Source organism: Cannabis sativa, chromosome 8, assembly GCF_029168945.1.
Source record: "Cannabis sativa cultivar Pink pepper isolate KNU-18-1 chromosome 8, ASM2916894v1, whole genome shotgun sequence".
In the NCBI taxonomy this organism is placed as follows: Eukaryota; Viridiplantae; Streptophyta; class Magnoliopsida; order Rosales; family Cannabaceae; genus Cannabis; species Cannabis sativa.
Window position 1 is genome coordinate 50,845,083 of NC_083608.1, and position 25,506 is coordinate 50,870,588.

General features: G+C 32.8%; 4 protein-coding genes across 7 annotated transcripts; 3 read left to right on the plus strand and 1 right to left on the minus strand.

The window, feature by feature from the left end:
• The first annotated feature begins 333 nt into the window (after positions 1-333).
• On the plus strand, positions 334-9,687 carry LOC115700781 (protein VERNALIZATION 3-like). 3 transcript variants are annotated; one of them, XM_061103085.1, is made up of 8 exons: positions 334-1,098; positions 1,197-1,274; positions 5,924-6,754; positions 6,853-6,930; positions 7,413-7,575; positions 7,692-7,753; positions 9,155-9,195; positions 9,293-9,687. In XM_061103085.1, exons 3-8 carry the CDS (start codon positions 6,702-6,704, stop codon positions 9,523-9,525), a joined length of 630 nt encoding a protein of 209 aa, XP_060959068.1. In that variant the 5' UTR covers positions 334-1,098; positions 1,197-1,274; positions 5,924-6,701; the 3' UTR covers positions 9,526-9,687. The 3 variants fall into 3 exon arrangements, with proteins under 3 accessions (XP_060959068.1, XP_060959067.1, XP_060959069.1); XM_061103084.1 differs by having other exon boundaries at positions 334-1,274; XM_061103086.1 differs by having other exon boundaries at positions 334-1,274; positions 7,479-7,575.
• A 2,619-nt stretch (positions 9,688-12,306) lies between these two features.
• On the plus strand, positions 12,307-17,533 carry LOC115700508 (chromatin assembly factor 1 subunit FAS1). Of its 2 annotated transcripts, XR_009684203.1 has the most exons (13): positions 12,307-13,000; positions 13,105-13,204; positions 13,406-13,553; positions 13,642-13,765; positions 13,912-14,279; positions 14,354-14,680; positions 14,826-14,907; positions 15,275-15,412; positions 15,763-16,164; positions 16,321-16,458; positions 16,662-16,701; positions 16,800-17,100; positions 17,135-17,533. XR_009684203.1 is itself a non-coding variant. In XM_030628055.2 (12 exons), the coding sequence occupies exons 1-12, from the start codon at positions 12,524-12,526 to the stop codon at positions 16,955-16,957; spliced, it is 2,502 nt and encodes an 833-aa protein (XP_030483915.2). In that variant the 5' UTR covers positions 12,307-12,523; the 3' UTR covers positions 16,958-17,533. The 2 variants fall into 2 exon arrangements, 1 of the variants encoding a protein (XP_030483915.2); XM_030628055.2 differs by having other exon boundaries at positions 16,800-17,533.
• Positions 17,534-19,152: 1,619 nt separating this feature from the next.
• On the plus strand, positions 19,153-23,040 carry LOC115698723 (stearoyl-[acyl-carrier-protein] 9-desaturase, chloroplastic). The gene is made up of 3 exons (XM_030625867.2): positions 19,153-19,542; positions 21,388-21,892; positions 22,086-23,040. The coding sequence occupies exons 1-3, from the start codon at positions 19,427-19,429 to the stop codon at positions 22,644-22,646; spliced, it is 1,182 nt and encodes a 393-aa protein (XP_030481727.1). The 5' UTR covers positions 19,153-19,426; the 3' UTR covers positions 22,647-23,040.
• A 209-nt stretch (positions 23,041-23,249) lies between these two features.
• Positions 23,250-24,548, minus strand: LOC115698724 (ubiquitin-like protein ATG12). Its single transcript, XM_061103489.1, has 6 exons — positions 24,519-24,548; positions 24,301-24,429; positions 24,121-24,189; positions 23,957-24,019; positions 23,393-23,496; positions 23,250-23,299 (listed from the first exon to the last, which is right to left on the minus strand). The coding sequence occupies exons 1-5, from the start codon at positions 24,546-24,548 to the stop codon at positions 23,437-23,439; spliced, it is 351 nt and encodes a 116-aa protein (XP_060959472.1). The 3' UTR covers positions 23,250-23,299; positions 23,393-23,436.
• Positions 24,549-25,506: the final 958 nt, after the last annotated feature.

The following is a 25,506-nucleotide window of genomic DNA, read 5'->3' on the forward strand; positions in this document are numbered from 1 at the left end:
AATATATAATTAACTACAATATTTAAAAAAATATTCTTATTTATAATTGATGTTAAATAAGTTATTGTTAGAAAGAATTTCTACTTTGTGTGTGAATATATAATATAAATTATAAAAGAGCACTTTATTTGTAGTTTAAAGTAGTGTTGGAGAGAGTAGTTTGAATGTAGTGGTGCAAGTGTGGGTATTTTAGATAAAGGACAGAATCTATAGTGATGTTGTTAAGGTGATAAGAAGAATATAATATAATAGCAGGAGACAAGATATTAATATTATAGCTACGAACAAACAATATAATCCCCTATCTATGTAGGAAATAGCTGGCAGCCGAAATGCCTAAACTACCCCCACTCCAACACCCCAACGTTCATAAAAGCAAGGGCAATTTCGTCTTTTTCTCTTTGTGCGGATCCAAAGAGAATATTCTCTCTATTATCCGAATATGCCTCCTCTTTTCAAGGTCAGAATTAATTTCAAAACTCTATTGCATTTATTGCAATATAAAAGCTTTCTTTCCTTTTTCAAAACCCTAGAAACACTCTTATCTCTTCAAACAAAAACCCAGCCGGCCCTATTTCTTCTTTTCCTATTTTCTTTGCTTAGAAAACCCTAGCAGCTGAACACTTCATTCTTCAAACATGGCAGCCGAACCCATCATCTTCTCTCCTTCTTCTCTTGTCTTTGAAATGACAAAGCTTTCTTTTTCTCCTCTTTTCTTGCTGCGAACAGCAGCTCTTCAATGGCAGAAAATACAGCTGCAAGTTCTCCTTCTTCTTCCTTTCTCCTTCTCTTCAAGCTCCGGCTTTTGCTTTCTATGGCTGAAACCTTGTACCCCCTTTAAACCTGCAACACACATAAAACCGAGAGAGAGAAAACAGTAGCAATAAAGATCTAAAATGATCTTTGTTTGATTAGAAGATAGAAACCGAAAAATTACTACAGAAAATAAAAGAGAGCACAACAAAATTTGATCTCGGAGTTCCCCTTGAAATCAAGAGTACATCTCCGTCAAGCTTCCCTCAAAGACGCTTGATTCTTCACTGTGATGTCAAAACCGGTTACAAGTTCATGGAGATTCCATGCTACAAATCACAGCAGGTAATCTCTATTCTTTCTCTCTTTTCTTCACTTTATTTTTCTGATTTACATAACAATATCTCTCACTAACTCTCTCTATTTTCTCTCTTGTTTCTGAGGTGTGTTTCAAGAGAAAAATCACAGCTGCTCCTTTATTTCTCTGCTGGCCGAAAATGTGATGATGTACAAAGTGGAAGGTTGAACCACTTATTTATAATGTTTTTGTTGTTGCTGGCTGTGTTGTTTGAACTGAGAAATAACTGTATTCTGTTGAGATATTTTGCCTTGAATAGCTGAGAGTTTGTTAGAGTCTTGATATATATTGTTTGCTTCCTTTTATTGTTAAGAAATAAAAGACTTAAGCCTAGGAAAACAGAACCGACAACTCTGTGAGTTATAATGGTCTGTTGAGGCTTTATAAAGAGGTCTATTTTATTTTTCCTTGTAACTTTATTTATGGGACAATAGTATGGGAATTTATCCAACAAATTCCACCTAAATTTCCATACTAGCAGTCCAAAAAAGTTTCTGCCTTTGCTTTATTTACTTGTTGTTGTCTTTGAGGGTCATTGCTTGAATATGTGTCCATTTACCATCCTGTGTCAACTCCCAACAGGTTCATACAATGTTTGAACTTGTTGAGAGTGACCACTTTAGTTCCCATATCTGCTGGGTTCTCCTCAGTAGGAACTTTTTCCACTTGTATCTCACCTTGAGTCACCTTGTCCCTTATAAAGTGGTATTTAATCTCTATATGTTTAGTTCGGTCATGGAACACAGGGTTCCTACATAAGTGTACACAGCTTTGACTGTCTGAGTACACTCTAGGAACCTCTTTAAGTAACTTAATCTCTGTCAAAAGTCCTTTCATCCATATGGCTTCTTTAATAGCTTCTGTGGTTGATATGTACTCCGATTCTGTTGTTGAAAGTGCAACCACAGGTTGGAGTTGGGCTTTCCAACTCACACAGTTTCCTCCAAGTAGGAACATGTAAGATGAAGTAGACTTTCTGCTGTCTCTGTCCCCGGCATAGTCGGCATCGCTGTATCCTTCTATGTTGGTGCTGAACTTCTGTTGCTTGTAGATGAGTCCAACCTTAGGTGTCCCTACTAGGTACCTGAAAACCCATTTCATTGCAAGCCAATGAATCTTTCCTGGGTTTGCCATGTATTTGCTCAAAGTACTTATGGCAAAGGCCAGATCTGGCCTTGTACAAACCATTAAGTACATAATAGTCCCAACTGCACTTGAGTAAGGCACTTTACTCATTGCTTCCTTCTCTGCTTCAGTCTTAGGACATTGTTCCTTTGTCAAAGTGTACTGGCTAGTTATTGGCTGAGAAGTTTTCTTTGAATCTTTCATTGAAAACTTCTCTATAATCTTTTGAATGTAGTCCTCTTGTGTCAAGAATAACTTGCCCAACTTTCTGTCTCTCTTTATAGTGATACCCAGTATCTTAGATGCTACCCCTAAGTCTTTCATCTCAAACTCAGCCTTGAGTTGCTTCTTCATCTCATCCACTTGAGATCTTTCCTTGCTTATGATAAGCATGTCATCTACATAAAGTAACAAGTAGATGACTGTGTTGATGTCAGTTCCTTTGTGATAGAAACATGCATCATAGTAACTCCTTGAGAAACCTTGTTTCATCATAAAGGTGTCAAACCTTTTATTCCACTGCCTAGGGGATTGCTTGAGTCCATACAAGGACTTAACCAGTTTACAAACATGGTTAGGTTTTCCCTTCTCTACATACCCTTCTGGTTGGGTCATGTATATTTCTTCTTCCAATTCTCCATGGAGAAAGGCAGTGGTAACATCCATCTGATCTATCTCCATGTCAAACTGAGTAGCTAAGCTTAGGACTACTCTAATCGTTTTATACTTCACCACTGGAGAGAAAATCTCATTGAAGTCAATACCTTCCTTTTGTGTGAAACCTTTAGCCACTAGCCTAGCCTTGAACCTTATAGGCTCACCTTTAGATCTTCCTTCCTTGTGCTTGAACAACCACTTACAAGACACAATGCTTTTACCCTCGGGTTTTGGTACCACAACCCAAGTCTTATTCTTCTTGAGAGATCCCATCTCATCATCCATGGCCTTATTCCACTCTTTAGAATTCTTTCCATTTACTGCCTCACTATAAGTCTTGGGTTCCATATCATCCATTTCCAAATCTGTTAGAAGAGCATAAGCCAATTCTTCACTCCAAATGTTGTAGCTGAATTTCTGATTAGGCTTCGGAGTCCTCTTAGATCTGTCCCTTGTCAACTGATAGTTTGTAAGGTCTTCTTCGGTGTCTTCATCCCTGATCTCTTGTTGAGCATCAGTTCCTCCCCCTTGACCATTGTTAATGGGCTGCTGGCTTTGGTTAGGTTCCACCTGAACCATTCCCGGTGTGTCTTCATTTTGTTCCACCTGATTAGAACCAGTTTTAACTTCTAGGTTTGTACCTGCAGGGTTAGTATCTTCCATTCCTGCACTAGACTTTTCATTAGGTAAACAAGGAAAAATATTTTCTTGGAATATAACATCTCTACTATTCATAGTTTTAAATCCCCCTTTTTCCTTTACCCAAAGTCTATACCCTTTTACCCCTTCGGGGTACCCTAAGAAAACACACTTTAAAGCCCTAGGTTCAAGTTTTCCTATGCTTTGATGTGCATAAGCTGCACATCCAAAAACTTTCAAATGAGAAAGGTTTGGAGGTTTACCTGACCATTTCTCCTCGGGAGTTTTACCTTCAATTGCTCTTGATGGGCTTCTATTTATTAGGTGAACTGCTGTCAAGGCAGCTTCTCCCCAAAACCCTTGAGATAATCCTGACTGAAGTAGCATACACCTTACTTTGTTTAGTATGGTGCGGTTCATTCTTTCAGCCACCCCGTTTTGCTGAGGTGTAATCCTCACTGTTCTATGTCGCTGCAAACCATTTTCTTTACAATAGAGGTCAAATTCATTGTTACAAAATTCCAAACCATTATCAGTTCTTAAAGTTTTCAACTTTTCATTAGTTAAGTTCTCAACCAATAATTTCCAATGTTTGAATTTTGTAAAAGCATCATTTTTATTCTTAAGTAGATATATCCATACTTTTCTAGAATAATCATCTACTATAGATAAAAAATAAGAACAACCACCATGAGTGCTAATTTTTTCTGGACCCCATAAATCAGAATGTACATACTCAAGTATTCTTTTAGAGTTGTGAGTACCTGCTGTGAACTTTAATCTGTGATGCTTTCCAAGTATGCAATGTTCACAAAAGTCTAGTTTACTCACTTTATCCTTACCCAACAGTTGTTGCTCACTCATGAGTTGCAAGCCTCGCTCACTTATATGCCCTAATCTTCTGTGCCATAGAGTAGCTATCTCTTCTTCTTTGTCGTTGTGAGTTGTAATGTTACAGCTTGAAATAGGAGAGCCTTGTAGGTAGTAAAGTCCACCATTTTTGATTCCTTTCATGATTGTTAATGCTCCTCTACTAAGCTTCATATGACCTGCCTCTACCTTACTCACAACACCCAAATCATCAAGCACACTAATAGAAATTAAATTTCTAGAAAGATTAGGCACATACCTCACTGCTGTTAGGGTTCTTACTATCCCATCGTACATTTTAAATCTGATAGATCCCGAGCCTTTAATCTCACAAGTCTGATTGTTTCCAAGGATTACTTTTCCTCCTTTAGATTCCCTATAATCAAACATATAACTCTTGTCATTAGTCATATGAAAAGTACAACCTGAATCTAAAATCCAATCATCTTTGAAAGATGATGCAACAATGTATACTTCACCACTATCAACACTTTCATAACCATCACCATAATTAGCTTGGTTATTTTTATGAAAATTAGGTTTAGAGTTAGAATTTTCTCCCTGTCCTTTATATTTATTTGGTTTGCCTTTGTTTAGAAAATAACAATCTCTCTTGAAATGCCCTGGCTTGCCACAGTTGTAGCATCCCGTAGGATCAGTTGGTTCTTTTGAATTTGATCTTCCCTTGTTGTGACTCTTTCCTTTGTGGTGATCTCTGCTGTGACTTTTACTTTTGTAGTGTCCATGTTTTCTTTGATTGGGTCTCCCTCTACTGAAGTTTACTTCTCCATTAGAACCTCCATGCTTCTCATTCTTGATCTCCAAGTCTTTTGACTTCAAGGCTGAAATTACTTCTTCTAAAGTAATTTCTGTCCTACCATATTTAATGGCATTCTTCACTTCTTTGTAGGATTCGGGTAATGAGTTTAAGATGATGATGGCTTGGTTCTCATCACTTAAAGCCTCATTTTCACCAGAATTAGCCAATTCAATATGTAACCTTAGAAATTCATCTAGGTTTTCATCAAGAGTCTTGCTAGTGCTCATCTTGAAACCAAAGATCCTTTCTTTAAGAAAGATCTTGTTGATTAAAGATTTCTTTTGAAACTGATCTTCAAGCTTTTTCCATATTTTTGCTGGTGTATCTTCTTTATCAACTAACCTGATAATAGCATCAGACAAGTTAAAAATGATTAAACCAGTAGCAGTTTCAAGAAGTTCTTCTTGTGTAGATTTAGAAGTATTTTCTGGCCATTCTATAGGTTCACTAAGAACCCTAAGTAATTTGTTATGAGCAAGAAGAGCTCTAATCTTCTTCCTCCAAATCCTATAGTCCCCCGATCCATCAAACTTGTCAACATCTACTCTAATATTACTCATGTTTAATTGTTATAACAAGATAATAAAAGTAAGAATGTAACAAGACAAAGTTTAGGTTAGAGTTTTCCTTTTCTTGATAATTTCAGATTTTGCTTCTTCAATGTTTTGATGATCTTGCTTGTTTCTTGATGTTGTTTCCAGGTGTTGTTAAATCTTCTTGCTTCCCCGAGCTCTGATACCACTGTAGGAAATAGCTGGCAGCCGAAATGCCTAAACTACCCCCACTCCAACACCCCAACGTTCATAAAAGCAAGGGCAATTTCGTCTTTTTCTCTTTGTGCGGATCCAAAGAGAATATTCTCTCTATTATCCGAATATGCCTCCTCTTTTCAAGGTCAGAATTAATTTCAAAACTCTATTGCATTTATTGCAATATAAAAGCTTTCTTTCCTTTTTCAAAACCCTAGAAACACTCTTATCTCTTCAAACAAAAACCCAGCCGGCCCTATTTCTTCTTTTCCTATTTTCTTTGCTTAGAAAACCCTAGCAGCTGAACACTTCATTCTTCAAACATGGCAGCCGAACCCATCATCTTCTCTCCTTCTTCTCTTGTCTTTGAAATGACAAAGCTTTCTTTTTCTCCTCCTTTCTTGCTGCGAACAGCAGCTCTTCAATGGCAGAAAATACAGCTGCAAGTTCTCCTTCTTCTTCCTTTCTCCTTCTCTTCAAGCTCCGGCTTTTGCTTTCTATGGCTGAAACCTTGTACCCCCTTTAAACCTGCAACACACATAAAACCGAGAGAGAGAAAACAGTAGCAATAAAGATCTAAAATGATCTTTGTTTGATTAGAAGATAGAAACCGAAAAATTACTACAGAAAATAAAAGAGAGCACAACAAAATTTGATCTCGGAGTTCCCCTTGAAATCAAGAGTACATCTCCGTCAAGCTTCCCTCAAAGACGCTTGATTCTTCACTGTGATGTCAAAACCGGTTACAAGTTCATGGAGATTCCATGCTACAAATCACAGCAGGTAATCTCTATTCTTTCTCTCTTTTCTTCACTTTATTTTTCTGATTTACATAACAATATCTCTCACTAACTCTCTCTATTTTCTCTCTTGTTTCTGAGGTGTGTTTCAAGAGAAAAATCACAGCTGCTCCTTTATTTCTCTGCTGGCCGAAAATGTGATGATGTACAAAGTGGAAGGTTGAACCACTTATTTATAATGTTTTTGTTGTTGCTGGCTGTGTTGTTTGAACTGAGAAATAACTGTATTCTGTTGAGATATTTTGCCTTGAATAGCTGAGAGTTTGTTAGAGTCTTGATATATATTGTTTGCTTCCTTTTATTGTTAAGAAATAAAAGACTTAAGCCTAGGAAAACAGAACCGACAACTCTGTGAGTTATAATGGTCTGTTGAGGCTTTATAAAGAGGTCTATTTTATTTTTCCTTGTAACTTTATTTATGGGACAATAGTATGGGAATTTATCCAACAATCTACCTAGCTATGGCTAGTATAAATACACACGTTGCTTCCATATGTGAATATATAACTACAACCATCCAACCAAATATAATAAATCATTATATTATATTATATTATTATTATGGCTAGAGTACTACTTAATAATAATAATAATAATAATAATAATAATAATAATAGTAGGGACTCTCTTGTTGTTGGTAGAGTAATAGGAGATGTTTTGGATCCTTTTACAAGATCAGTCCCTATGAGAGTGTATTATGGTAACAGAGAGGTCAACAATGGCTATGAGTTCAAACCTTCTCAACTTCTCAACCAACCTCGTGTTCATATTGGTGGTCAAGATCTTAGGACCTTCTACACTTTGGTAACCAACCTCTCAATTACAAAATGTGGTATTTTTAAAAATTACTACAAAAATATATGTGATCATCATATCATATTAATTATAATTAACTAATTAATTGTATAATTAATTGTTAGCTTATGGTGGATCCGGATGCTCCTAACCCTAGTGACCCCAATCTAAGGGAGTATTTGCATTGGTACGTACCTAAATATATATATTTATATATAATGTATATCACTATAAATTTTCAATGATTAATTAACAACTATAATATCCAATTTAATAGTATGAGTTAGAAAAGTGTATTATATATAATATGCTGGATTTTGTTTTTATTTTTATTTTATTTTTTTTGAAAAAAAGTATATACAATTATAATAATGTATAACATTTAGCTCAAAGTGGATTAATATTATTAATATTGTGCCCCCTTGAATCAAGTAATATTGGACATATACCAACGCATAATAATCATGTATTATACATAAATAATTATATATATAGTAAATTGTAAGTACTATATACAAATATATAATAAGTAGTATATATATAGTATAGAATAATATGAAAATATACTGTCAGAATATCCTGTCCCACTTCACTAAACCCTTCTTCTACCATTAAAATGACCACTTCATCATTTTCATTTTATTACATAAGATTTTCAGAATTTAATTGTACTATTTTATTCTTAGTTGATAATATAAAATATACAATAAATATCATCCTCAGTAGGAATTTATGTAAAAACAATTATATATATATATTTATATATATATATATATATATAAATTTGAGTCCTCAGCCTATTTAAGGCTGAATCAAGTAGTCATAGGAGGACGCCTCAAAACTTTAAGCGAAAATTAAAATTGAATTTTTTATTTTATAAAAAAATATCAATTAATACTTTATAATTTATTTTTTTTTAAAAAAAAATATTTCATAAATTTTAAAATAGGTACGAATTTGAAAATTATGGGTATTGATATCACAATATTTAATTCATCAATTTTTTTTTTAAGTACGCATATTTACTTTTATAAATATTATTATGTATATTATACATTTTCAAAAAACATATTTATTATATTATATACAATTGTAATAGGTGTCCCTAAATGTATGACATTGTAGATTAAAGTGGATTAATATTATTAATATTCTGCCCCGTTGAATCAAGTAATATTGGACATATACTATAATGCCTAATAATCATGTATTATACATAAATATTTTTATATATATAATTAAGAGAGACATGGTGTATGCAAATATTGTTATAGTACTAACACATATATAGTATAAAATAATAGGAAAATATCATGTCACAGCTGGAATCAATATATGATATATAATTCTTCTACCATTCCTTAAAATGACCACTTCATTTTATCACAAAAGATTTTCAGAATTTAATTGTACTATTTATTCTTAGTTAATAATAAAATATCTTACTAATTAAATATTAGGAATAAAACAGTTAATTGTATTTGATTAGCTATAATTAAGTATAACATGATAGTTAATTAACAAATTAATAATTGTTATTTAAATACAGAGTTGAGTAATATTTTTTGTTGTTTAAATTAATTGTTAGGTTGGTGATTGATATTCCAGGAAGTACAGGACCAAGTTTCGGTAAGTACGTAATATGTAGTATAGGTAGTAGGTTTTAATTAGTAGTAGTTAATAATAATTAGTAGTTAATTAATGTTAAGTATTGAATATTGAATAGGAGAAGAGGTGGTGTGCTATGAGAATCCAAGGCCAAGTATGGGAATTCATAGATTTGTGTTTGTGTTGTTTAAACAATTGGGAAGGCAGACAGTGTATGCACCAGGATGGCGTCAAAATTTCAACACCTGCAGAGACTTTGCTGAGCTTTACAACCTTGGTGCCCCTGTTGCTGCTCTCTATTTCAACTGCCAGAGGGAAACTGGCTCTGGTGGAAGGAGACCTTCCAACTAATTAACTAATCAATTCATTATTAATAACCTCACTACTATTATATATACATATATATATTCAGAATAAGCTACCTTTGCCATGTAATGTAACAGTGTGTGTGTGTGCATGCTTTATTAATCTTTGTCTACATATTTAACAATAATATTCAGCTTTCAAGTTCAACTTCACGTATCAAAATAATATTATTTTACAAAAATTACACAATTCAACTAATTTAGTATTACAAACATTTATAAAATAATGAAAATAAATTAATTAATAATATATATATATATATATAAAAAATCTCATAACTTTATGATGATAATTTTGAGTGCTAAAATTTATCTCTTTAGCCTTTAATGTCAAGGCTTGTAGATTTTCCTAACACAATTAACTTTTGTTATCATGATCATTAACCTCACTATATATGATAAATTCACAAATGTGTATATATATATACATTGAGACATAGGCCTGCATCCATTTTCTAAGGCTTTTTATTTTAAAGAAAATGCCTACTTTTTTTTTTCCTTTTCTATTCTTAAATTTAATATTCATTATTTTTTTAAGACCTAATTTTAAATTTTTACTCAAGACCTCAAAATGTTTGGGCCACCCTGCATTGAGAATAAGCTAGCTACTTGTATAAGAATGTGTTTCTATCTTTATAATATTCTTCTTTATTATTTTTCATTTGAGAAGCTACTAAGTGTCAGTGACACCTAACACAGTTTAATAATTATTATAAAATATTGTTAATTATTAAGGATGCACACGGGGTAGAAAATTGACAGGGAGTGCTCCCCCTGTCCTCATTCTCGTTAAGAATTTTAATCTCTATCCCGGCTTATTTCCCATCGGGGATGGAGCGAGGAATCCCTTAATGGGAGCAAAGACAGGGCAAAAAATCCCCTAATAGAAAAATAAAATTTTTAATATACAAAAATATTAAACTACGTAAAAATTAAAATATTACACATTAATTATTATCCAAAACACAACTTAAAATTCATAAAAAGGATACTAATATATTAAAAAAATATAAACATAAATTATAAAATATTACTAAAATTATAAGATAAAATACTAAATGGGTCCCTGTCGGGGGCTGGGAGTGTCATCCCCGTTCCCACCTCATTTAACATTCAGGGACAAAATGTAATCTACATATCCTTGCCTTGTTCCCCATTTAGACGGGGAAATCCCCGTCCCATTAAGGGCAGGTCCCCGTGGAACCCCATCTCCATGAAAGAAATGTACATCTCTACTAACTATTAAAGTACCACCAATAAATGGTATTAGACATCATTTTTTTTTTGAAATGGTATTAGACATCATTAGTACTTAATAACAATGTTATTTAAATTTAGTTGGCTTCTCACAAAACTAAAAAGCTAAAAATAACTATACTCCAATTTAGTGTTGTAAATATGAACTGAACTTTTTGATATGACATAAAATTGGTACGATCTCGTAAGGCACGAGTACGAAAAAATATGAGTTTGCGCACAACACGAGAAGATGCTATAAATTGGCACGACACAACACAAAATATATACGATTAAACATGACACGACACGAGAAACACACGTAAAAATATACTATAGAAAGGCACAATAAGTGACAAGCCCGAAAAGTATGATACGAAAACGTTAAAAAACTCTATAAATTAATATTATAATACTAATATATATATGTATTGACTAATTATAAATAAATTAAAATAATAATAAAACTTAAACATAAGATTGAATATTATAAATTTATAACTTAAATTATTAAAAAATATAAAACTAAAATTATATATTAATTTATTTGTAGAGTGTGATATAAAAAATTAAGTATATAACTAAATATACATGTTATAATAATTTGTTATTTTTATATAAGTGTCGTAAAATAAAATATTATTAAAAAATTACATAAATATAATTAAAACTAAAAAATATACATATAATTTAGTAATTAATTTATTCTTTATAAAATGAACATAAAAAAGTAAACTACGAATTGGAGTCCAAATACGAAAAACGAGTTGTAAATGGCACAATATGATACAACCCATATTTTTTTAAGACACACTACACTACACAACCTGTATTTTAAAAAGTACAAAATAATATATGCCAATCCACCACAACACGCACGAATTTACACCACTACTCCGATCCAACTTATGTAAAATTTCACTCAAAATAGAAAAATTATAGAGTGGTTCTATAATGCACACCCTTAAAAGAGATGCACTAATACACTCTCTACTTATTTCAGTATCTAGAAAAAAATTAATCTATTTTTTTCTTTTCATATTCGTGTACGTTATAATTATTTAAGATATTTTATAAAATTTTGAGAAATTAAAAATAATTTACAATATAAAAAGCAGTATTCAAATAATATATTTCACATACATATAAAAAAAAATAATCACGCGTGTAACATACTATTTAAACTCTGTTTTTGGTATTTTTTTTTTTTAAATTTCTTAAAATCTTGTAAAATATTTTACATAACTATAACATACATGACCATACAAAAAAAATTGACTAAAAAATTATTTTGGATACCAAAATAAATAAGAATAATCTTTTCTTTTTTGAAGGAGGTGCAAATTTTCCAAAATTATAATTTTTATAGAGTTTGTGACTGAAACGACCTGTGTCCAAACAAATGACAGGTGTCACTCTTACGAAACGACACATCGTTTCCATTCATTTTCTTCCCTGTCGTTTATTCATTTCGAATCGAAACGACACGTCGTTTTATTCTTCGGTATTAGCCCGCGCGAAATCCCAAAAAGAATTCTCCTTTTTGAGACTCTAACAGCCAAACCCACCATTTCCACTGGCGGGAAATATAACCCCAAAATATCATATTTTTACAGAACAAGAAACCCATTTCCCTCCAAACCCTTCAAAACCCATCCTCCAATCTTCTTCCTTTCCGAGCTCTGAGATTCTCAGATTCAGACCCTTTTGAGCTCTGCTTGATATTCTTTTTTTTTTTCTTTTTCGAAATGGAGGTTGTAATCGATGGAAATGACGGTGATATCCAGAAGAAATTTGACGGTCAAGATCGACCGAAGAAGACCCAGAAGCGGAAAAGGGTTAGTTTGGCCACAGAGAAGCTGGGTAAGGAGGAAAAAGAGGCAAAGGTCGAAGCTTTGCGGATGGAGCTTGATGGGTTGTTTGGGTATTACAAGGAAGTATTGGGTCAGAGACAGATTGGGGTTTTGGATCTAAATTTGTGTCGTAATGGTGTGAATGCTGTTGTTGCGTCGTTAATGGAGGAGAGAGATCTCCCTCTGTCTAAACTCGTGGATGAGATCTACTCTCGGGTTAAGAGCCTTAATGAAGCTGTTTTTGAGGGTTTAACGGTGGCGACTGTGAAGAGTACTGTGCTGTTTGTTGGTCAGAGGATGATGTACGGCGTTCCTAATGCCGATGCTGATGTGTTGGAAGACCAGTCTGAGTCCTGTCTTTGGTGTTGGGAGGTAAATTTTTTGTTAATGGTGTTATCTTCTTAATTGGGTAGATTTAGATTGTTCATAATGTTAATTTTTAAGAAGTAAATTAATGATTTTTTGTTATTGCTTAGACAAGGGATCTTAAGCTGATGCCACAATCTGTGCGTGGAGTGTTGACAATTAGGCGGACTTGTCGAAAAAGAATCCATGAGAGAATAACTGCTGTTTCTGGTATGTTTGCTTAATTTTTGGTTAAGCTATTGTTTTGATTCTTATTACTTTTTAGAGTTTGAATTATGGTTTAGCTTGAAAATAATGATTAGAACATTCTGATTTTGAGATTGTTTGTGCATTTCAATTATAGAATTTTTTTTTTTTTTTAATATTGTGTGCTCCTAAACTGATTTGGTTGTTGTGTTTTGGGTCTTTCAGAAATGATTGTGGCTTTACAGAAATCCGAGGAAGATCAGAATTGCAAAACTGAGCTAAGAAAGGCTTTGGAGAAGCTTGGTAAAGCTTGCAATGAGGCTGAAATTCGGTTGTTGGTTAATGGCATGATGGAAAAAAGTGGTGCAGACCTGTAAGTGTCTTTGGTCACACTTTTGCTTGTGAGTTGTGCTGTTTGTTTTTCTTTTTTCTGATTTGGTTTTTATCTACAATTTTTATAGGGCTGGCAAGGAAGCAAAACGAGAAGAAAAAATGCTAATCAAGCAACTGGAGAGAGAGAAGAAGGAGGCTGAAAAAGAGAAGAAAAGATTGGAGAAAGAGCTTTTGAAGGAGAAATTGCATAATGTGAGTGCAGCTTTATGGTTGTGTCGTTGTTTTAAATAGGTTTCATGGGCGGTTGAAGTGATGCCATTCTCGATTAAAATGAATTCGTGCTGTGTACAAACTTTTCTGATTACTTTCAATTGTTATGATCTTTTTGAATGATTCAGGAAAAGGAGCAAAAGCGGCTGCAAGAGGAGGCAGAGAAGGATGAGAAGCGTCGTGAAAGGGAAGAATTAGAGATGAAGAAACAGTTGAAGAAGCAGCAAGAAGAAGCTGAGAAAGACCAAAAACGTCGGGAGAGGGAAGAAGCTGAGCTGAAAAAGCAACTTGCTATACAGAAGCAAGCTTCTATTATGGAGCGTTTTCTCAAGAAAAGCAAAATAAGTCCATTGCAAGCTGAAAAATCTTCTCCTAAAATAGCAACTGCTGTAGTAACATTGGATGAAAAGATTGAAAAAGTCCCCGAGGCAGTAACCCAGTTAATGGATTGTACCCTTTCCTTAAAGGAAGATGTTAACATTGATGAATTATGCAAGTAAGTTAATTTATTCTTACTCAAAATTGATTTATTTTCAGTTTCAGATTATAACGGTCGTTCATTCTTTGCAGGCTACACTTTTCTTCTTGGCGCCGCTTAGGCGATTTGATTCGTTCAAATAGAAACCAACATTGGGGTTTACGTCAAAAGCCTAAGGCTGAACTAGTTAAAGAACTTAAGCTCACCACCTCAACTAGACCGCATATTGTGGTGTTAGATGAGTCAAATGAAGAGAAACTGGAAATTGGGTGCGGAGAATGTGTTTCTGATGACAGATTATGTCAGCTCAATGCAAGTTGTTCTCTTTCTGATGTCAAGAAGTTCATTAGGAGAAAGCAGTTGTTACAATTTGACAAGAGCCACAGGCCAGCATTTTATGGTATATGGCCCAGTAAAAGGTGAGTTTTGTTTTGTCCATAACTTTAAGCTGTTTAAAACTTTCCATTTTTTAAACTTTTTTTTTGTCTGTACTCTCCAATTAGAGGATTATCTGTAAGACTGTAACATTACCATCTTCTTATTTTTTTTAATGTGTATTTATAGTTGTGTTGTTGGACCACGACACCCTCTTACAAAGGACCCAGAATTGGATTATGACATAGACAGTGATGAAGAGTGGGAGGAGGTAATGTTTTGTTGTATCTTTTTTTCTATTATTTTTCTGGTAATTTTCTTTACCAACATGTTTGTGTTGCGACAGGGAGTAATAGGAAACTAGTGGGAATTGATGACTAACAAGTGAGTGAGCGTGAGTTGGTGTTGGGGCTGTTAGTAATAAAAGGGAGAGGAAGTAAGTTAGAGAGGTAGGCGGAAATTGGGTGAGAACAAAGGAGAGACCAGGCTCTCAAGTTCCTGGAGGGGTTCTCTTTATTCTCTTTGTATCGCTTCTGTTTGCTGGTTTTGGGGGCTGTTGGCTTATGGTTCAATTGGTAACATATCAGTTTGTTGATATATAGCATAGGTTTCTGATGTTTTATAAATGTGTTATTCAGGAGGATCCTGGGGAAAGCCTTTCAGATTGTGAAAAAGATGATGATGCCGAAAGTTTAGAGGGATGCTCCAAAACTGAGGATGGAGATGATAGCGAGGATGAGTTTTTCGTACCTGATGGTTATCTTTCAGATAATGAGGTGAGAAATTTTGATGTCCATTATGCTTTAATGTGTATGCTAAACCCTAAAACAGTCTTGAGCTGTTGTATAACGTACTCCCTGATAATTCTTCTCCAATTCCATTTATACACGCTTTTGTATCTTGCTTGAACTATATGTCCAACTAAACTAACTGTGTACCTTTAGTTGTGGTTATAACTTATATATCACATGGATAAATGACACCATTAAGCTAGTCTCATTCTCTGATCAAATGGGACTAATATCTTCCCATTGTTCAAATGTATTCTAAAGTTCTGTCTTCAGAGTTATTCAGTAATTTCCGTACAAATCTCAGCTTCTATAACAACCTTTTGTTGTGTACTCAGGGAGTTCAAGTGGACAGGATGGAAATTGATGCCACAGGTGATGAGGATAAAGGCTCACCTGGTTTAGAAAATGAGGAATTTCGTGCTTTGCTTCGGCAGCAAAAGTATTTGAGCAATTTGACTGATCATGCTCTCCGGAAAAATCAGCCTTTGATTATTACCAACTTGATGCATGAGAAAAACTCGTTGTTAACTGCTGAAGATCTCACTGGTACACCTAGGATGGAACAAATGTGCTTGCAAGTCCTTAGTTTGCGATTATTTCCTGGTGGTTCACCTGTAGAGATCTCTCTTGAGAATGCGGAAGACAACGATCTAGAAGCTTCTCCCTCAAGTGGCAAGGGAAGAACAACACCAACGCCAACTGTGGTTGCCTTATCAGATTCCGATATGCGTACATTTGTAAGTTTCATATTATCCTAGATTTTCGAACTAGAAACCCCTATTCCTAGGATGAGCTTGTGAAATATTCGTATAGTGGAATTGTAACTTATAGGATGAACCATTGTAAGCCTCTTTATGACCACTGAAGTGCTGACTACTTATGAAAAATTTCAGGTGTCTACTATTCAGTCGTGCTCGCAGGGTATCTTTAAATTAGTGGAACTTTTGCAGCAGAAGTTCCCTTCTTCCTCAAAGACTCAGTTAAGGAATAAAGTGCGTGAGATATCTGAATTCATGGATAATCACTGGCAGGTTAGAGACTTGCTTCTGAAAGTTGTGTTATTTTCTGTTTCATGTAATTTCATATTGTGATGAAAGACTCACGCAATCAATGATTGATTAGTAAAGATTTGTACATGAACATAATCTTGTTTCTTGTATATATACAAATATGTTTCAACCTCAGTGCTTTGAGTGTTTGATTAATATTTTGTTTGCTTTCTAAATGGTCCCAGGTGAAGAAAGAAGTGTTGAACAAACTTGGGTTATCACCAGGTTAGTGTCATTTATGAGATTAAGCTATTGTCACTATCTGAAACATTTAGTCTCCATGCATTTTTTGACTAATGAATTTAACTTTGTCTAATCAACAGAAGAAAAGAGTACCAGAAGGACCAAAAGCATTGCCACTTTTTTCTCGAAAAGGTGTTTGCCACCTGCTGGTAAAGTCGTCAACCCAAGCGAAACCTCGCCTCAGGCGACTCTGAAAACAAATTTCGCCGTGGAGGAGGGGCATCAGAGTTGCACATAGAAGAAGAAGATGGAGTCCAGTCCACCAACACCAAGTTCTGGTAATAAAAGATGATATAAATATACCTCTGCCCCTTTTGTATTATTACCAAATGTCACATTTTGGATGTGCAGAGGACATAACATGACACTCCAAATCAAAGTGTGAAAGTGTGATTGCTATTTTTTGAATGAAAAGATGATAAAAGTTGTAATAGAGAATAGGTATGGGGGGTGATATTTGCAGTCGAGTCTAGTAGTGTGCTGTTATTTTCTTTTTTATATCAATGACATGAAAGTGGTTCAACTTTTAGAGTGATGGGGTTTTCTTACCATGGAAGAAAAGTCTATTTCTTTAGTTTTCTATTACTTTACTTCTGTATGGTCCACACCTAATGTTCAGCTATAAATGTTGAATGAGAGGAATAAGAGTCTATAAAGAGTAATAATTACTACCCAGAAATGGTTGCCCTGTGTTTTTAGTGCAATTAAGTAATGTTTGAAATTCACAAATGACTTGTAACTTTAATTGTTATAATGTATTTAGAGTACCAACCCAAAGTCGGTCATTATTATTGGATTCTATTCTATAACTAAACATAATATAGTTCTTAGTCACCATGTGATATAATTAGTCTATTGTTTCATTAATATTGTCTCTGTCATCTATTATTTACTACTAATTTTTGTAAAACCTACCAATCTATCAAAATAATGAATATGAATGTCTTTTTCTCCTATTGACTTGGTTTTGGAGTATAATATCTATCATTCCTTTCACTCTTCATTCCATCACCATACTATTTATACATAGATAATATACTGTGTTTTGTAAAAATTACTGGTTATAAATTAAATTTTTTATTTTCTAAAAGAGTACTAAAAAGTAATTTAAAGTGATTTTTTGTCAAAAAAAAAATATAATAATAATTTGATTTAGTTAGACTTATTGTAACAAAATTGGTTAAATTAAAAATTATTTTTAAGTATATTATATTAAAAAAATTGTCTAAAATTAAGTTCAGATTTTATTGATACTATTTTAAAAATTACAGGGCTTAATTTCTCATTTAACAAATTAGAGGATTCAATCGATAACTTTTATAAAATATTGATCTAAAATATAAGTATTAACTCCTATTTATATTTAGAGAATTGTTAAAAGGTACTAATGATGGTACTTAATACTCTTATCATACTGTTATTGGTATAATTAAGTATCAATTCTCATGTAACTTTTAAAAAATATTGCTAACTAATTATGAGATTCCACCTATAAAAAGTGTTAGAACCATATATCTGTATGCATCAAAAGAAAAAATAGATATTTTTTTTTTGAAAAATATGTTATTTGTGATTTAAATGAAGTACACGTTTTTGTCCACCTTTCTTGGCCGGTGGTTACTAATTTGACAAGTTTAGTATTTTGATTTCAATTTTTGAAATTAATTAATAAAATGGATTATAAGTTAGAACTAAACATGTTTAAATTTAGAATGAGTGGTGGTGGTGATGGTAGCTGGTTATACTAAATTTACTTTACTATAAAATAATTTTGTTTCAATAAAAAATGAAAATTGACACTAAAATAATAAACCAATGTATTGGTTTGCTTCCAATTTTAAGATTGAATCTCCCATTGGTAAAGTTTTGCTAAGTGAACTCAATTTCTTATTTATTTTTTCATTAAAATTTATTTCCCAAATCACCCTTTATGTTTCCTTTAAATATCTAATATACAAAAACAATTAAAACTAAATCCTCCAATAATTATTAATGATGCTAATCAAAAATTCATTTGACATTTTTTTTTAAAAAAAGTAGACAAGTATGATTTTGATTAAATTGGTCAATCATAATATATCTAACAAGTTAAAATAACGAGTAATTTACATTAATAATACTTTAATTATATTTTTAGAATTTTCGTACATATTTAATCATTAAGTATTAAGTTAATGATTACATGATCAGACATGAATGTTAACTTGACATACTTACGAAAATATGAGAAATATAATTTAAGTATTATTACTATAAAAAATTAAATATAAATATTTATCTGTCACTAAAAATTAAATTTAACTATTTATATCACAAACTATTCTAATATAATTTATATTTACAATAATATTTATTTATTTGTGAAAGAGATTTCTTTTTTCATTTAAAGTTAATAATAATAAAAAGAAGAAGAAGACAGAAAAAAAATGGCAAAAGTGTAAAAATATGTAAAGTTAGTGTCTTTTCTTAAAAAAAGTCTTTTTAATGGCCTCTCTCACGCCCAACATTGCCTACTTCGGTTGCGTCTGTCTTCTTCTCTATTAACTCTCTTCTCTTCTATTCTCTCACTGCATTCCCTTTCTTCTTCTTCTTTCTCTTCTTTGCTAGGCTCATTTCATCACATTTATATATATATATATATAATCACATACATTTGATTCTTAGAGAAAGAAAGGAGCAGTCTTATTAAGGATCAATTAATATAACAATGGCTCTCAGACTCAGCTCAATGATCAACTTCCCAACTCACAACGTCTCTTCTAAGCCTCACACTCTCAGATCTCCAAGGCTCTGCATGGCCTCCACTCTCCACTCCATTTCTAAGTCAGTATCTATCCATTTCCATTTCCAATGCCTAAATCTTGGATTTTGTTCTCTTATTTTTGCTTACTTGTAACATTATTGCATTTTAAGAAAGATGATGTCTTTTTAGTTCTTCAGCTGTTTTTTTGATCTGGGTCATTGCTTTTTTATGCTAATCGAGCTTAATTTGGGGTTAAATCTAATGGGGTTGTTTAAATTTCTCTTTTCATCGTTTTTGTCGATTAAAGTTTGTTTTTTGTTTTTTGTTTTTTGAAAAGGGTCTTTCTCATTTTGTTTAATAATATAATAATCTCGTTTAGATTGTTGTGTATTTGGTGAAAGCATTCGGATTTGTCTTTGTTTTTTATTTTGATTTTCAACTCTGTAATCATATACACACCCCACATGTGTTGCATGTCTTTTCTTGATGACGATATCATCTTATGGATTTTTGAAGTTTCTGTCATTTTGTTTGCTATTTAGTTTTGATTTGTTTTTATATTAATTGCATTCATTAGGAAAATGAAACAGCTGGCCCTGGCCTGCTTTTGAGTTTTCCTTGGTTTCTTCGCTGCATGCAGGGATTTTTATGTTATTGAGTGTTTTTATTTCAACTGTGATCTGATATATCATGCTTATGCTTGTTGTGGTGTCTTATATTTGTCCCATATACCTTTTTGTTTTTTTTTTTTTTGTTTTCTTCTGTGTTTTGTATCAGTTGAGAATCAATCAGGTCTGAGTTTTTTGGATTTTTCTTGGAACTAAAACTGATCTGCATGTTAGCTGTGACTAGCGTTATAGCATTGTAATTGATTAGTTAAGATTCCATATGCAAGTTTCTCAAAACCACGGTGTAATTACAAATTGTAATTACATAATTCGGCATATTTGTCAGACTATCTAATTACATTCTAACGGTGTGTAATTACAATTTAACGGTGTAATTAAAGGATCACTGAACAAAATATTAAGAATTTACATGTAATTACCATCATTACTCTTTTTATTTGTATTTTAAAATATAGTTTAATTATATAGTTACTTCCACCCTTTTAAACTTGTATTCAGTAATGTCTAGCAGTATTTTATAGGTATAGTGTTTTGTGTTTTGATCAACTAACTGTATATATCTTAGTTGCTTGATTATATTGGTTACGGTTTTTTTGGTTGCTCACATTGTGTGAAGAGTTTTCAAGCGTGTTTCTAATGTGATATCTTTTTCTTTCAAAACAGTTAACTGTATTTCTATTTAGGAACGTCACCAATTTCTTGTTCTCTAGCTTTTTAGTGTTGGTTACGCACACTTGTATTGTACTACCATATGCAACAATTATAATTTTTATATATACACACACATATATATATATATATATGTGCAGTTACAGGCTTACAGGTAGACTATTTGGTACAAGTAAAACAATTAGTTTTGACTTCATCTGGTGATGGTTGGTCAAGTTTGGTCTTATTTATTCTTTGGTGGGCATACTTAGAAAACTTGCATACGAAATCTATCTCTATTAAACCAATTAAGATAAGACTGATTCTATGGACAAAGGTTTCTTTTTTTACTTTTATTTTTATTATTTTTATTTATTTACTTGATTCCATTCCACTTGACTTTTTTTTACCAATAACATGACCTCTTTACAGCCCTTTTTAGTGTGTCTTCCCTACTTATTTGTTTATTAAAATCAAACACAAGAAAAAAGAAATAGTTATAGCTGGATATGATTCTATGAGCAATAGGTATGTAAATATATAAACTTTGTTAAGAACAGACAGAAGTAATGTTAGTTAGTTAGTTAGTTACAAAATAATGTATGTTCATGTAAAAAGCTTCTGACTTTTTTCTTATGTTTGTTGTAGAGAGACTGAAAATGGAAAAAAGCCTTATTCGCCTCCGAAGGAGGTACATCTTCAAGTGACTCATTCACTACCACCTCAAAAGGTTGAGATCTTCAAGTCATTAGAAGGCTGGGCTGAAGATAACATTTTGGTGCACTTGAAACCTGTGGAGAAATGTTGGCAGCCACAAGATTTTCTACCCGAGCCGGAATCTGAAGGGTTTTATGATCAAGTCAGGGAGTTAAGGGAAAGGGCGAAAGAAATTCCCGATGACTATTTTGTTGCATTGGTCGGTGATATGATCACTGAAGAAGCTCTACCGACATACCAGACAATGCTTAATACTTTAGACGGGGTTAGAGATGAGACCGGTGCAAGCCCTACTTCTTGGGGAATATGGACCAGGGCGTGGACTGCTGAGGAGAATAGGCATGGAGACCTTCTCAACAAGTATCTGTATCTCTCTGGAAGGGTTGATATGAAGCAAGTTGAGAAGACCATCCAATATCTCATTGGCTCAGGAATGGTGAGATCCTTATACACTATTACATATTATAATGGTACATTGCCTTAACCTTGAGATATAGTTTAATTTTAACAAGTTAAATTATAGAATAACTATATGCATAGCTAAGAAAGCAAATTTGTTTAGATTATCATTCAGTTTTAAAGATGCATGCTTTTGTGGTAGTTAAAGTCTTAATCTTGTATTTTACTAGGATCCCAAAACGGAAAACAACCCGTATTTGGGTTTCATCTACACCTCCTTTCAAGAGAGGGCTACATTCATCTCCCATGGAAATACTGCCAGGCAAGCCAAAGAGCACGGTGACCTGAAACTGGCGCAGATATGCGGCACAATTGCTGCCGATGAGAAACGTCATGAAACTGCCTACACAAAGATTGTGGAGAAGCTCTTTGAGATTGACCCGAATGGCACTGTTATGGCTTTTGCTGACATGATGAAGAAGAAGATATCGATGCCTGCCCACTTGATGTACGACGGGAAGGATGACAATCTTTTCGATCACTTTGCAGCAGTTACACAGAAGCTTGAAGTTTACACTGCCAAGGATTATGCTGATATCATGGAGTTTCTGGTTGGAAGATGGAAGATTGAGAAATTGAGTGGTCTTTCGAGTGAGGGCCACAGAGCACAAGATTATGTGTGTAAATTGCCCCAGAGGATAAGAAAGTTGGAGGAGAGAGCTCAGGGAAGGACCAAGCAAGCATCAATGGTTCCTTTCAGCTGGATATTTGGTAGAGAAATCAAGATTTGAAGTGGTGGTGCTGCTGCTGCTGAGTTGAGTTTGGTCACCAATGGCAATCAATCTCAAATATATAATATAGTACTTAATAGTAGTGAAGAGTACGTGAATCAGTAATAGATAAAGAGATCATCATCATCATCATAGAATAGAATATCAGTATCATCCCTATGCTGCTGCTGCATTTTCCATCACTCTTTCTTTTTTTCTTTAGTCTTCTTTCCTTGTGTGATCAATCAATCTAAGGCTTTGTAGATACTGTTTGTTTTTTCTTTAGTTGGTTGTTAAAAGATCAACTGTAAAAGACAACTATCAATACTTTGTGTTTCTTTCTTTCTTTTTCTTTTTTAAAAGCCTAGAATTTCTATAACAACAATAAAAAACAAGTGTTAGTACATTGTTCACAGTTTGTTTGTGCCTGCAATAAAACAAAATAATCTTGTTCTATTTATCTATGGTATCATTATACCATCCATTGTTGTATTCAAATGGAGAAAAATTATCAACACAATCCATAACCAACCTTTGTAAGTTGAATGATTTGGCTAAAATTTACATAAAAGAATTAGTGCTTGCTTTGTTTCAATCTTGTATATTCATTCCTAAATCCCTACTCTAAATCTAATCAAAGTCTTCTTTGTCCATCATGCCAGCCAGCACCATATCTGAAAGTAACAACATAATACATAAAAAGTCAGGCATGAAACAGATACATGGAAAAAGATGTTACTTTATTGCTGAGATTAATAGTTTAATACCCTGTGAAATGAAATGAACTCCTTCATCACTGGTATGTGTTAAGTTAACCCCAGGCCATAGAACAAGCATAGTTGACAACTAGTTTACCATCGAAACCGAAATTCTGCAAAAATATCAAGCAAATGATCATTGAACAAAGTCACAGAACCATTGCAAATTATCTATTATCTTCTCTTGAATGTTAGATGGTAGTTCTAATGATATGGAATGAAAAAGACAATAGTGAAGTGGCGAAACAGAACATGTTATTGATCAAAAGAGTGTCATAAAGAACATTGAATTCCACAACACCTACATTCCTTCAAATGTTGATTGAATTGAATAGTACAGAGTTGGTAAGTGTAGATAACATAGTAATAATACTGAAAACTTAGATAATGGTTATCCCAGCGAGGCTCTAAAAGTGGGTGGTGGCAAAAGTGAATAATACATATAATTATGTCTTGAAAGTTGAAACAAACATCTTCCTACCTTCTTAGAAAACCAATTAAAGACACAGAATTGAAAATTTAATGAATTGGCAGATAAATGGATGAATGAATAGAGTAAATGAAAAATCTTACGTTGTAAAGATCAATGACAGATTCATCAGGGTTTGGTGAGAATGCACTGTTCACATACACAAACTGAGAAACCAAACAAACAAAAGCTTCCTTAGTAGTTTTGAATGTATACAAATATATTTATGGTATATCATAAATCTATGTATGTATGTATGAGTAGCTACCATGGTGTCTCGATGAAGTTGTCGTCTTAAAAAGTCGATAACTTTGGCGAATTTGTCAGTTCCAGGTATCTGCATCAACCAACCAACCAAAATAATCCAACAACAGTTAAAAATTATAGCAATTGGCAGAAAAAGAAAACCCCAAATGCAAAATTGAATCTTTTCCATGAAAAAGCTTGCCTTGAACTTTGCTTGCTTCAGAATGGGAGCATCACCAGTGGCTCTCAGATGAACAACCACTGCTCCAAAATCCAATGTATCAATAAAAAAATTAATAAATAAAGACCCAATTTTTCTTTCTTTAAAACCCTAAATTGGGGTAATTGTTTCTAGTTTCATTTCGAGATAAGAAAAAAGAAAATTGAAGGAAAGGAAAGGAAAGGATCACCCTTTCGAACAGCAGTGGGAGAATCCATAGTAGTAGCCATTGATGCCTTCCTTTACTTACTTCTCTCTGTTATGATTAGATTAATGAAAAGTGAAACAATTAAGAATCCGAAGAAGAACACGTTCAATTCAAGTTCAGGTTCATTTCAGCTATTACCATATGACGACGTCGTTTTATATATCACGGTCGTTTTTGCGCCATTTTGTTGCTTTCTAAGATTATGTCGTTTTATAGTATTACGTGTCGTTTATTAATTTATATACCGTAAAAAATAAAATGTTTTCAATTTTTTAATGTGGAGTTATTTTAATTAAATTTAACGCGAGTATCAAATTATTGTGACTAATGAAAAAAACTATTTACAGATCGATTCGGGTCATATTTCACAAAAGAGTATCATTATTAGAAATGTAAAACTTTCACTATTTCAATTAAAATAATTATTAGTGCTTGAAAACTACTTCAAAACAAACATGATATATATAATGACATCGTAGGAAAATATTTTTTTTTTGTGGTAAAATTCCTTTATATTTATTTTTCTTTATAAATTTAAGGTGTTAGTTGGATATCACCGATAAATATTGATTAGATTATTACTGTATTAGCTTAAAAGTTTTACTTTTACGTGTACACAGTAGTCCAGTTGGTATTTAATGATAATTTTTAACTAACACTTTTAAATTTATAAAAAAAAAAATTAAGGAGATTTTGTAAAAAAATAAATAAATAAAAGATTTAAGTGTATAAAAATTAAAATATAAAAAATTTCGTCCACTCATTTTTGTTTTGGTTGAAGGTATTATATATATATATATATATATATATATATAAATTTATATTTGAATTACACTTAAGATTCGATCACCTTATATATGTATTTCTAATAACTCTCTATTACTATGGTTAGTACTAATGGTGTATTTGGACATGTAATATTTCATCTCATATCAGTTAGGGGTATTATAAAAAAATATTGGAACAATTACTTACTACAT